Here is a 13,964-nt window from a genome sequence, read left to right on the forward strand (position 1 = left end):
TTCCTCCCTGATTTTGCACAGTCATTGAATACACTTTTTGCAGGAACCTGACTCCCAGACATGTTTTTCTTTTAATTCTTTTACATAATTTTAGGGTTTTCTTCTTCATTTATTATGTATAACAGGGATTATATTTTTATTTAGTTTATATTGGCCCTTTCTAAACATTGTTCTATAGCTTCAAGCTACTTCCTTTTGCAATGTTTTCACAGTGGTTGTCTCCCCGGTATTTAGAACTCACCATGACTAACTCCTCGTAGCTTCTTAAATATATACAAAAAGAAAAGGACTTCCATTTATGTTACTAAATGCAGTCACATCACAGACTGCCTCCTAAAATCAACCTTCAAAAACAATAGTAAATGTTTCATACCTTATGCTGAGACTATCATGGGCTCCAATCTCATAAAGAAAAGAGAAACACATGGAAATTCCTTGCTCAGTACTCTGTGGAAACTAAAGCTGAACTCAGAGGGGCGGATAGGAGTTGTTATGCACAAGCACAATGCAAAGGCCACTGTTAAATAAACAGAAATCTTGTGCATTACTGTGCCCAGAATTCAGGCTACCACCAATCTGAGGCCACCAGCAGTTTAGATCTGTTACTTCTTCTGGTTTCCATTCCAAGTACCATTTCAAAGGACAATTCTGCATTTCAAGTAAAACAAGGTATAATGTTTACACCCACACAGTATAACAATGAAAGGAAGGAAAAAAAAGAACAATGAAAATTCTCAATTTTCTCCATAATCCTGATACACACTTCTGCCAAAATACTTCTCTTTAAACTTCCTCAGTCAAGATTTCCAGCCCACAAAACATAACAAGGAATAGCTCAAGATACACTAAGCAATGGAGCATCACTGCTACTGAGACAACATCATTCTGCAGTGATGGGCTGACTTCTCAACAACCAAAAAATCCATGCTCCCAGTCCAACATCAGCTGAAAGTAACAACAGTGACCTTTAAATTTCAGGACAGTAAAATCCAGCTACAGCAGGCAGTACAACAGCAAGAGGCAAAATCTGAGAGCACATATGGGAGAGATGATCTATGCCTAAAGGCTACACAGATTCAAAACTCCCACTTTAAAAAAAAAAAAACATTCACAAGGATGGTTTTGAAGAAGTTGCTTAAGCTCAGTTTTTGTCAGAGCCTGTTCACCTCACTGCTTTCATTGAGCTACTGATGCATGTACACATGTTAGCAAAGCACAGACATGGCCAGATGCCCCCTTCCCATCCAGCACTACAGAAGGAGAGTCTGCAAAAGGAATTGCTTCCTAGAATCCAATAATTAACAACATTTACCTTGGAAGCTGCTGCCTACACTGAAGCATCCCAAAGGGTGCATTTAAACACTGACAATCTCCTTCAGAAGTCTCAGTCTGGATCCTGTAGATATTTCCTGGTGTACTTGTGAACATCTAGGCTTTACTCCTTACCTATATTTCTTGGAAAACAGTGACTTAAGGAAGTATCTTACTGAAGAGTTGGGGATGAAAAATTTAAGTAAGGGATTAAGTCAAAATGTCCCATGTGCTCAACTTTTACTCAGTTAACAAAAAATCCTTTCAAGAAATTAGACCAACAAGAGTACCACAGTTAAAAGCTTTTAAATCAATGGAGAAATCCAATCACAATTCATAGCCCTATTGTTAGCTGGTATCTTTCAAAGAGGAATATAATCAGACATACTCCAACCACCCAGTTAAGACAACACAGCAGCAGCCTTGACAAAATGACCCCACTTCTTTTGCAGATAGTGATGCTTTTAAGCACTTCAGTCACCCATGGCCCCACCACAGGGCAGCAGCAGAGCCAAAACAAACACAGGGTTCTTGACTGCCAGACCTGCAGCTCCAGGACTTTATGGCAACATGTCCTGCAAGTCCCCTGAGAACCACACACTGCATTTCCTACCATTGCCTCAGCACAGAGGGCAGAACCAGGCGTGCTCCACCACTGGCACCAGACTCCTGCTTCTCCCAGCCCTTCCCCTTGCCCTCCTACCTGAACTGCTGCTCACCCTGCCCTTTGCACAGGGCATCCTCCCATATTTCCTGGTCACACTCTTCTTCAAATCCACCTTCAGAGGCTGCTTTTGCCCAATGTACAGTAACTATGTTAATACAAAAATACAAATCTCGGTAACACTCAAGCCACACCCGGTGTCAGATGAGGGACCCCTCTGACCTCACAGTAATGTCTGTTCCACTCCTCCTGCTATTCTTCAGTTTCATTGCTCTTCTTGCTTCTCTCGAGTCTGTTCTGATACCAAATCCCTCTGCCAGCCCCCAAAACCTCAGCACAGCCATAAGCTCTGTGCCAGAAGGTGGCTGCACAGCCTGGGCAGAACCCCACTGGCTTCAGCAATGCCCCGCTGCAAACACAATTGCTTAATTACACTGCAAACACAATTACTTAATTACAAGGGAAACTGGGACTGCTATTAGAGGACCTGTGTTGGTTCCACTTTTCTGAAGCACCTCTTGGTGCTAAAATTACAAATCATGATTTAAGTTGGTGGTTTAAGTGCTTGGTGGTTATCGGACAGAAGAACAATTCAGAATAGGCTTGTAGTAGAGTAGTTATGTGCCAAAAAGGAACGTAAAAATGTGATTTTAAGGGTGACAATGTTTCTTTAATCCCTTAAAAGCTGTTTAGTTCATTGTCTGGCTTGAATATAATGAATCAGGAACCATTTCTCCAGGTTTCATATCAGATAGCAGGTAATTATGGAAACAGAATAGAACTTTAATTATGAGAAAAAACATAGATTGTTCTATTGTGATCTTCCACAGCATTGCTGTTTCTTAGAAGTAAACATATTGTGCAAGCTGGAAAGAAACCATTGATTAAAATAATCAAAAGCCCTACTAGAAGCGTGGACAGGCTTTTCTTTGTAAAAACCAAAACATTGTATCTGACTAGAGATACAATAGTTGAGGTATTTGAATTAGCTCTTCCAAAGCCCACTTTAATTTTCCCTCACAGATTCATTTAATTAAATCTCCTATTACAGGGTGGTTTTTTCATTTTACATACACTATACAAAAGCTTGATGTACTCTGGGAAATCGAAGAGATTAGAAAATCTTACCAATAGCTTTTTATCTTGATTTCTTCCCAGTGATTTTCAACTGAAGCAACCTGTTTAAGATGCTGTTTCCAAGCATGCCAGCAATCAATTTTTAAAAATTAAACAGTAGAACTTACAGGTAATTGATAAGCAGAAAAACTTTTCAGTTCCTCCTCTGAAAAGCTGGAATATCATTAAAACAAGGTTGGAGGTGTCAGGGTCCTAGGGAAGAGTCCAGAACTGGAATTGCCAGGCTGTTACTGGAGTAGGCATCGCCTTTTCCCTGGTGTTTTGTCAGCACAGCGGGCGCTCTGCTGTCGATGCCAGCCCAGGACAGGCACAAACACCAGCAAACACTTCAGGGGAGATCAGGGAGTGCAGGCAGCTCCACTTGTGCAGATGCTCCAGCACAAATGAGAGCAGAGCGAGGGGTTCTCCTGTGGCTCCTTGCCTTTCATCCCTGGCTAACCAAGGAGCAAGGCCATCCCTGGGAAAAGGGAACGCTCAGGAACCACCCGGGGGGCTCCTGATCCTGCACAGCCACACGGGCCCTGCCCGAGCTCTCAGCACAGCCCCAAGGGGGGCTCCGAGCCTCCCATCAGCAGCTGCTCCTTCATTTTCCTCCCTCCCAGGCTCACTTTCTCTCTCTCTCTTGCTCTCCAATCGAAACAGGGAGGAAAAAGCTGCACAGAACGCTAGGGGGACAAAACTGTACAAAGGATGAAGGAGTTGAGCAGCACTGAGATGAGAGTTATTTGTAAAAGAGATTATGGTCGCAAAAGTGCTCCTTGTCACGAGGGAAAATAAAGGCACAAAAGGTCCCTCGATGAGCAAACATAATGAAACCTGCCAAGATGAGTGATAAAATCATAGAAAGAAAAATTATACAGGTCTCCAGGACACTGCCAAAATTCACTGTAAAACACTTTTTCCTGCTTCCGGAAGTCTGTACTTTTAAAATTAAAATTAAAAGCTTGCCTGAGGGTGGAGTAACACTGGTATTTCACCATGTATCTGTCAGGACAGTATCTCCTCTCTGTTCTGTCAAAGGACTGAATAAAATAAACAGCATTCAGGACTTCCCAAAACTTCATACCACAAAGGAAAAAACGGAGTGCAGTGTCCCAGCAGCCTCACAGAGGCCATCCCAAACCATCCCTGGCAGCACCTGCATGGCCACAGTGACAACACTGCTGCACATAGGTCATACCAAGGGGAGATGCTCTTTTTTTCCATGATAAAGTGACCACTCTTCTGAGGTTTTAAAGGTATGGAGAAATGAAGTGTTGCTCAAAGGAACCAAGAGGATATGAAGAAAGCAGGGGAAAAAAAAAAGGATTCAGTAGACAAGCATAGATTTAATAAATTTTAGTATGTCCTCACTCTTTTATGTGTGAAAGAAAGTATCTCTGAAAAGGCTCTGGTGCTATTAAATAATTGTGTTTCTTATCTCGGAGTGAACATTTCATCTTTTATATACATACAAAGAAACCCCCACCTGTTTTCTTTTTTAGAGGATGGAATAGGCAGCTTAAATGGCAATTTTAATTGAATGTGTTCGGGCTGTTGCACAAGAACACTGATGTGTAGACCCGTGGCTGGGAAGAAAAGACTTTCCCTCACCACCTACACCTTAACTTCATTACAAATATCCCTGCTGGTTCTCACAACTCAGCTCTAAGTTTGACACTTGCAACATGTCTAAAGACAGGAATGGTGAAGCAGCAATGCAAATTCCAGTAGAATTCAGTATGTTAATTGCTATTTCTCAGTCATACTCCACATGGGGCTGATATACTTGGAACAAAACTTGAATGACCAATTGTTCTTTTCTGTGTGTCTATGTGCATTTCTCAATACATACATATCATTTTAAACACATAAATGCACACACAGTGGCTAGAAATTAAATTAATTATTAAGCATGGTACTCATGTTAATCCCTGTACAGGAAAAAAAGAGAAGTGTGGTTATGTTTGCAACCTCTGCCAAAACAGAGAATCACAGTCTCATACAGCTTAGAGAGCTCCAGTGACAGGGTAAGATGAGGAGCACAGACCAGAAAAAAGGTGCAAGAACTGGCACAAGCCCCACGTGTGCTCTAATGAAACTACTCAGTTCTCTGCATTTTCATGCAAAGGATTCATCATGTGTGTAGCAGGTTAAAGTACAAGACAAAAAGGGTGAGCTGAAATGTGTCACTTCAAATATAGTCATGAACACAGTGTCCCTAGAAAGGAGGCTGGAGCTACTGCTAAAGCCAAGCCTTGGTTAAGGCTCAGTGCACAGGCAAAGGCACAGGGAGGATCCACACCACTCTCACACGTGCAGGCAGTGCTGGCTGTGACCCTCACCCCAGAGCACAGTCTCACTGAAAGCATTGCAGGTATTAAAAAGCTCCAGTGCAAGGCTTAAATTACAGAAATTACCTACCAAAGCATGCAGAGACTGCATATTAAACCAGTCTTAATCATGATCCTAATCCTAAAGGAAGCAGGATGAAGTGTCATGAGACCCTTATTAAAACTGCAAAAGATTTCAGTGGGAGTGAATGAAAACAGGATCCTACAATGCAGGAATGCAGAAAGAGAGGAAAAATACCCATTCAAGAAAAGGTGGTAGAAGAAGGAAACACAGCTTCAACATACAATTCATTATGATACTAAATTACATAAATACTAAATACATTATTTCAATGTCATTAACATTAAGATAAAGTAATTTGATATTCACTTATTTTCCTCACACCATAATTCACCCATTTAAAAAAGGAGAAAAGGTTTGTTGTCTGTGCTCTTGCACTGCAATACTACTTCGTTCAGTTAAAACATTTCAATTTGAAAATTATGTTTTGCCTTTGATTCCCAGAAATTACTTCCTTTTCACATCAGCCATAATACAGAAAAACAACTGTGATTCCTGCATCCTTCCCTCAACAAACAAACAAAAGGATAAATATAAAAATCAGGTAATCTGAATTTCAGAAAGCAAGTAGCAAGATAATGGAAAAAACAAAAGCGCTAAGCAATGAGGAGCCACTTGAGATTTCTGAAAACCTTTTACACTTTTAGTAGTTCAATATTTATAGCATGTTAAATAATTACACATACAAGAGCTTCACACTCTCAATTTTCATTTCCCAGCTATTCTCTCCTATTGAAATAACAGCAAGATTAATTGTAGCCATAAAAAGGCAGCATCCAACTCTTTTATGACGACTCCTGTCTATAAACTGCATGAATGCATTAGACCAATAGGGAAGTGTTAAAATGTTGGTGTTTAAACTTTGTAGCCATTAACGACAAGTGAAAGCTCAAAATTGATCTGGGGGATGGAAACACTGCAAATGTCCAAGCAGAGAATGCTACATGGAAAAGTGACTCCCTCACAAGATAACACTGCTCAAGAACAGAACAATACAAACATCAGAACAGACATAGGTTTTTTCAGTTGGTTTTCCTACAGAACTTGGTCAGCCCTCTGCAAAGGTCACCACTGAGACTTAAGCTCTAAACACATTCCCATAAAGGAAAAACACATTTTGTATAGGTATTACTTAAAAACTTTTCAGCATCGGTAGAATTGCAGCATAATCATTACAAATCCTAAATTAATTTACTTCTTTAGGTAAGTAAAATGCTGAGATCACCAAAGCCATGTAATCATCATCAAAAAGGAGATGTAATTCACTGCCCATGAGCCACAGACAAAGTTATCCCACTACTGGGGATAAACCGCTCGTCTTTGAGTTTGCTGAATTTCCTTTGATGTGAAAAGAATAATTTCACGCTTCAAGAAAAGGAACAGGACACCAGAAAAACTGGATTTGATTCCTTACTCTGTCAAAGACTTCTCGTGTTAGTCCCTGAGGATCCTTTGAGATACTGAGGTTGGCTTAGGGCTGCTCAGTCAGGACACACCTGGAGGCACCCCAGGCATTGTTTGTGGATTGTTTGGGAAGCAGTGGGCTGAGATGGGATGGTTCAAGCAGGGGTAAAAGTCCATTTGTGAAGAATCAGTACACTTAGAATAAAAGGGACTGTGAGCCACCATGCCCAGGGAACTACAGGTCTGCTGACAGAACTCACAAAGTCTTATCCATCTCTACTGTTAAACACTCCCATGGAAAAGGAGTTCTCAGGAGTCTGGAACCCTCTGCAAAACAGACCTGGAAGCTAAGTGGCATCTTAAAAACAGAGAAATGAATTAATGTTCAAGTTATATTTTGGATGTGATATAACTTTGACAAGGGTGAATGAACAAACCTGTATCCTGTTTACAGAATTGCATCATCGCCAATTATCTGACAAAATAATCTGAAATGAGAGACTCCAAATAAGGAGAGATTGACAGACCAGCACTTGTTTGGCTGAAGAAGAGAAGGTTAAAGGAAGCTCTCATTGCTGCCTTCAACTCCAAGATGGAAGGGAATAGTGAAGATGGAGCCAGACTGTCCTCAGAGGTGTACAGTGACAGGATGGGAGGTGACAGACACATGCTACAACAAAGGAAAGTCTGTCAAGATAAAGAGATTTTTTCCATTAATAGGGGTGGTCAGACATAAGGACAGGGTTTGAGCAAGGAATTGAACTAGATGATTCCCTAAGGTCCAAATTATGAACCTCTGTCTTAAATTATTCCAGGACTTCATGGAGAGATGATCATGGCTGTTTTCATTTTATTCTGTCTCAATAAATTTGATCACATTGGCAAATCAAAGCTTTCATTGGTAGCCCTGCAAACCAGTCTGGGCACCTGGAAAATGAGACTGCCACTTTTGTGCCTCTGGGAGAATCCTGTGGCTCTAGAAGTATTTCCACATCCAGTACCTTGTCCTATATTTGCTTTACAGATGGGGTCCTCAGCTGCTGCAATTCAGCAGTGCTCCCAAAGGCCCAGCAGAGACAGTGCCAGGGGGACAGTGCTGTATTTCATGCTGGCTGTAGCCAGTTGGTGCAGTTGGAGTGTTGTTAAAATGCACACCTGTACATCTGGCATTAACATCCCTGTATTCAATTCCCTGAATGATCTCTAACAGATTATTCCAACAAACAGTCCTTAATTTACATGTTCCGCTGCATTTGCAACCCCCCAGCACCTTATCACATTTATACCAACAGATCTACTCTCAACCTTGGGGGGAAAAAAAGAAAAAAAAAGCTTTCTAAAGAAAGCTGTAAACTGCCCCAGGTCCTAAAACTGGGTATCTGGCTGTGCCTGGGTGATTTGGCCTAGTTTTTTCTTTTGCTACTTGAATTCAATAGCCCAGTGTACGTGATGCCCTGAAAGGAACACTCCACCCTTCTCCAGGAAAAATTCTCCAAGGGCAGGGAAGAGTTTATTAAGTCCTTTTCCACAAAAGCACAGTAATGTCACCAAACCCACTCAGTCATGCAGGAGATCTGCATCAAAGAAGAATAATAGAGACATAATATCCTTTGGGCTGAACAGAGAGCTGGGAGGGGATTGTGCATTTGGGGGTGAACGATACCATCAATGCTACCAACAGGATTTTACATTTGGGCAACTTAATAGGAAATGAGGGCAGAACTGACCAGCACTGTGAGAGATCTGCACACACAGCAGCAGCACACAGAGTGCCTGGGACCATGGAAAATTCCCATTAAAAATATAACTGTCAGGTTTGGATACATCTCCCTGAACCACTCGTGACATGTACTTCAAAATAAGAAAGAAGTGCCTGAACTGGTGCTGCATTTCAAACCAACATTCAGGGCCTGATTTTATATTCCATTTCCATTTTAAAATCTATTTCCAGAACTGCTGCTTATTAAACCTGCCCTATTAAATCATCCCCCTATTAAATGCAATATGAATTAGGGTTTCCCAGTCTCTTTTTCATCCTCTTAACACCCTACCTTCTAACACTCTATACTTTTCCATACAATATTTTCTGCTCTTAACCAGCAGAATGTCACATATCTGAAAAAGAAAGAAGTGGTGAGTTTATGCTCTCTGCATTCCTCGATCTCATTATATATACAATGTCCTAAGGCAAGAGTTTGCCAGCTTAGATTTTCACTTGCTCTAGCCCTTTAATTTGTGTTCCCATCAGTGTTGTTACTGATTGTTAGCATTTGTTTCTATTTTTCTCTTGAGCTTTTAATTTTTTTTTTGCTTAAGTCACTGATTAAATAATCTAAATCCTTCAGAGGGAAATTTAAAATTTTCTTCTTGTAGAAAAAGCAGAATGATTCAGTACCTGTGCTGGAATAGCATTAGGTAGATAACATTCATTTTGCTGGAGGTCTCTATTAGTTAAGTCAGAAAAATTACTTCCCTTCCCCCTCTCTCAGCTCTAAGAAACTGGGTAAGGAAAAGGTGAGGAATCTTTCCATCCTCATAAGCAGAGCCTGTGTATATCAGCAGGGGCTGTACCACAGCCCCAGGGTATCACCAAGCCACACTGGGCTGCTTTTAGTGACAGTAATGAAAACCAGGGCCAGGGCTCTGGATATGGTGGGCTCTCCAATGTAGAGAATATGTGAGTTACCAAAAATCTTCAGCAGGTGCCAGAGACCTGTCTTGCAGAAAAATGAAGAAATATAAGCAGTTTCTTATTTACAACGACCCATTTCAAAACAAAAGTCTGGATAACTATCTCCTCTGAAATCAGTCCATGCTAGAAACGAATCAACTTTCAACTAGAACCAAAACCCACAACAGGGAGAAGTCCTAGAGGTTTCATCAGCTGAGGATTCAGTGGGATTCATGAGATACCCTTCAGCCACCACTCCTGGACACATTCAGTGGCTTGAAGAACACAGTTAAAAAAATAATAATTGCATGAATAGCAGAAAAGTGCAGACATCTCAGATCCAGCAGAAATTAGGCCAGCTGTGATGCCATCTCACCTATCCAACAAGACACAGGTCATGCTGTCCTGAACACCTGGGAATGGCTGATGTCCCTAGAGAGGATATTGTTAGGCACAAAACTTAGCAACTTCATTGATTAGGGAAACAGAAAAACCAAAGTACAATTTTGGTTCTGTAAAAAAAACAAAAAAACAAACCCCCACAAACTGTTACCTTCAACCAAGCATATGAGATGGGGACACAACATCCCTAACTACCAATAACAGAGCACAAACTGTATTTAAAAACATACCACAAAAGCATTCAGAAAATCAAAAGCCATTTAGCAGGCTAGATGCTGAGAGGAACAGCCTTGTTTTCACCACATTCTGAGCTGGAAGTACTCCTAAAATGCAATAGTCAGCATTATTAATGCTCTTAGACTCCCTGGATTGAATGGACTATGGACAATGTCCCAGTGTTACATTAACTGAGGAATAACACCAGATCCTGGCAGAGGTGCTGGCAATTATGTGGCCTGTCTGAAATCCACTGATTTTTATAAAGCAGTTTGATTTTAAAAGAGGTGAGAAATCTCTTATTTCCCAACCCGTCCCTTCCCTAGGGAAGCTCAGCAGGGCAGGACCCTCCACAGGGAGGGTTAATGCAGGACCCTTGCATTAATCTAGGGCTTGAAAAAGATGCATTTCTAAGCAGGAAAATGAGACAATCACAGGCCCTGAAGTCACCCCTTGACATCAAGGAGAAAGAAAATGAGACTGGAGAGAAATATCATACAGGAATATCCACCTATACATTTTGCCTGTCACTACATTTTCTGTTATTACAGCCTCATCTTAAATAATATTTAAACAGATGAAGAATCAGGCCTCTTACACTAATAGGCCATTACAGGGGAAGCCCAACACTCCACTAGTTTAATAGAACAGGAATAAACTTCTTCCTGTGTTGCAGGAAGATGTTTCATGGGTTACATATTTTTCTGAACTGAGGAGCCACCAGAGAAACACAGACTTTGGTCTCTTAGAAAGTTTCAAGTAGGAGGGAAAAAAAAAAAAAGATTAAAAATTAAAAAAAGAAAAAAATCACAAAAATCTGAGGAAATGACTTTTCTCTGAGGATAGCAGTCCTGTATGGTAACAATCTGAGGCTCAGGTCAAGTTTCTTTTGTGATAGTTAAGATTTAAGGCTGATTTCCCCAGAGGATGAAATAAGCGGGGGAAAAAATGAAAGGTGAAATGGGTAGAAAAGGAATGAAGATGATTAACAGAAATCATCAGGGATCTCAGTGCTGCGTGGCCCATCCACAGCTTGTGCTACGGCCTCTGACATGAGATTTGCAGGCAGAGACTGCAGCAAATGAAGCTGCTTAGTTATTCAGCCCCCCTCCAGACAATCAGGGAGTGGAAGTAGCATTAATGAGACAGCTTTTAACTAAGGAGGATGCAGGGTGAAAGACCAACAAATACAGTACATAAATATGGTAATGTATTTATTGAGGTAATTTTTTCTGTAGCCTGTACGCGGCTGCAAAAATGATTCAATTCATTTTATGCAAGAGAAGTGCATTCATCTCCTTTAATTAGGGAGAAAGTAGGACTGGTACTAGGATTAAAAATAAAAGTAGGGTTGATTTTGAAGTCTTCTATGTACCCCATTCTGGTGAGATCTGATAAAATACTTCCTCCAACACTGTTTCTGACTCATGGGAATATTTGTGAAGTACATGACTGGAAATTCAATAGAATGGCCTGTACTAGTTTCTTACTCTGGCAAGAAAAACTCTGCAGATACAAGTAAGCACACAAATAAAAGTCTACATAATATAGTAAATAGTGTAGTATTTTCATTAGAATATCCCTGGGATTCCCTTTAATTCAATATCAGACAACCCTTCACAGTTCCTGAACAATGAAGCACAAATGGGCCTTCTCAAAAGGATGCATTACATGAAAATCAAGAACGGCTTTTTACTTACTGGTTTCTTAAAGGGTGTTACCTCTAGTAACATCTGTCACACTTTCAGCTTTAGTTATTGTACATTTCTCATCTTTCATCTGCTGCTTTTCTCATTTGTTCTCAGAGGAAAAATAGAAAATGAAGATTAAGCATTGCAGTAACATTGCAAAGCTCCTCTGAAATAACAGAAGTGCTGTCTGCAACGATGATAAATCCCAATATGTTACCATGCAAAACACCAAATCTGAGTTTCCAAAAAGCCTGATCCCAGGTGTGACACTTCTTGCACTGCTGCTGATCATGAGCCCGACGAGCAGCTCAAGATGTTTACAATTCCCTTGCAGACAGAAATCCAGACTAGACAGCACTGCCTGTATCATAGTCTGGAAAATGGGTACATTTGAAAGTTTGTAAACCGTGTGATTTGAATGACCTGAATCTTTTGTGTCTGTAATTTTTGTTCTAAATTGAACAAGATCAAGCATAAATTGACAGATCATCCTGCAAGTGCTGGGAACAACAGCTTTAGTTTCTCTGTGCTTTGATAATAGATCATGTCTGAGAAACACCACTTTGTGCTACTCACTGCATGCTGCTTCTGATTCATCTGACCCGTCGGGACATTCTTCTTCCCCATCACATTTCCACCTGGCTGGGATGCAGTGCCCGTTGTCACAAGTGAAATCTGACTCAGCACAAGTTTTCTTTGCTGCAAGAAGAGAAAATGCTTGGCATGAATATAAACAGTGCAGAAGATCTCCACTGCACCCAACCCCACCAAGGACGATACAGATTGCTCTGCACTAAGAGGATTTATTTCACATTCAATATTGCTTGTTCATGACAGAGTCCCACATATATCACTGACAGGAGAAACACCTATGAAGAGTTCTCATTCTATGAAGAGTTCTCACTAGAACTCTTATCCCTCCATTATTTGACAAGGATTCACCTTTCTGTGTCTTTTTCCAGCCATTCAAAAAACAGGGATGTTCTTTTTCAAGATAATTTTCTAAGGCTTTTACTATGAAAAGCTTCCATGCTATCATGGAACTGAAAGCATGCTGCATGATTTACAGACAGGCAAGACAAACAAGTATCACCTTTGGAGTACTATAATCTAAATAATAATGTTTCTATCCATGCCATCTATTCATGGCTTGTTAGTACATCTGTCACCACAGCAGATGATCACAAAGTACTCCTTCAAACACTAACATTCATTTCATTAAATGTCAACCACTCCACGCTCTTTGCTTTGCTTGCATTAATCTAGGGCTTGAAAAAGATGCAAGACATGAATTCAAGCAATTAATTGGTCTATTCCTCTGTGCCAGTGGTGCGGCACCATTTGCTCTGCAATTCTAGTCAGCATCTTCCCACTGCGGCAGAAAGAGAAAATTCTACATTTATTTGGTCCCTTCAGGCTGAGGTCTCAGTGTTGATGTGACACCACTCTCTCACTGCTTTAGCAGTGGTGACTTCAGTGGCTTTTCTGCTCAGTCCTGAGCAAGGGCTGGGGCTCAGTGTCACCACATTGAAGTGAAATGCTCTCTGGCTAGCTGCTATCTACCTCTGTTAGCCATCAATTGACACAGGAAGTACTGGCAGGGAGATTTTTCTCTTCCCCCTGCAAAGTTGCTCACAACCTAATAGGATCATAGTAAAATTCAGGTAATGAAGGACCTCAGGAGGTCACCAAGTCCAACCTCCTGCTCAAGACAGACTCAGCTCTGAGGTCAGACCAGGCTGTTGTGTGTTTTATCCAGTCTGGTAGGAAGAAAAAAAACCAAGATGGAACGGCACAACCTCCCTGGGCAACTTGTTCCAGGGCTTAGCTGCCCTCATGGTGAGACCTGGGCTTGCCAAGCCATTCTCTCTTACAAGTCATGTGAACACATATTGCTACATCAATACTTCTTCCAGCAAACATTTTCAAAGCATTAAACACAACAAATAAGCCTCTGGGGTTTGATCTTTTACTTTCCTTTCTTGTTTTCCTACATGAGCTGCTGTCAGGAAGGGAGTCATGTTAAATATCACTCACGTGCTCACACAGGAAACATGGAGTGTGCAGCTACATG

At 40.9% G+C, this 13,964-nt stretch overlaps 1 protein-coding gene across 3 annotated transcripts in view; it reads right to left on the minus strand.

Annotated features, from left to right (window-relative positions):
• Positions 1 to 13,964, minus strand: part of LRP8 (LDL receptor related protein 8) — a 175,380-nt gene that overhangs the window by 58,085 nt on the left and 103,331 nt on the right. For all 3 annotated transcript variants that reach the window (XM_058842712.1, XM_058842711.1, XM_058842713.1), the window contains one exon: positions 12,467 to 12,589. In XM_058842712.1, coding sequence (XP_058698695.1) covers positions 12,467 to 12,589 — 123 coding nt within the window. The remainder of the gene's footprint in view (positions 1 to 12,466; positions 12,590 to 13,964) is intronic.

This window comes from Poecile atricapillus, chromosome 7 (assembly GCF_030490865.1).
Source record: "Poecile atricapillus isolate bPoeAtr1 chromosome 7, bPoeAtr1.hap1, whole genome shotgun sequence".
NCBI lineage: Eukaryota > Metazoa > Chordata > Aves > Passeriformes > Paridae > Poecile > Poecile atricapillus.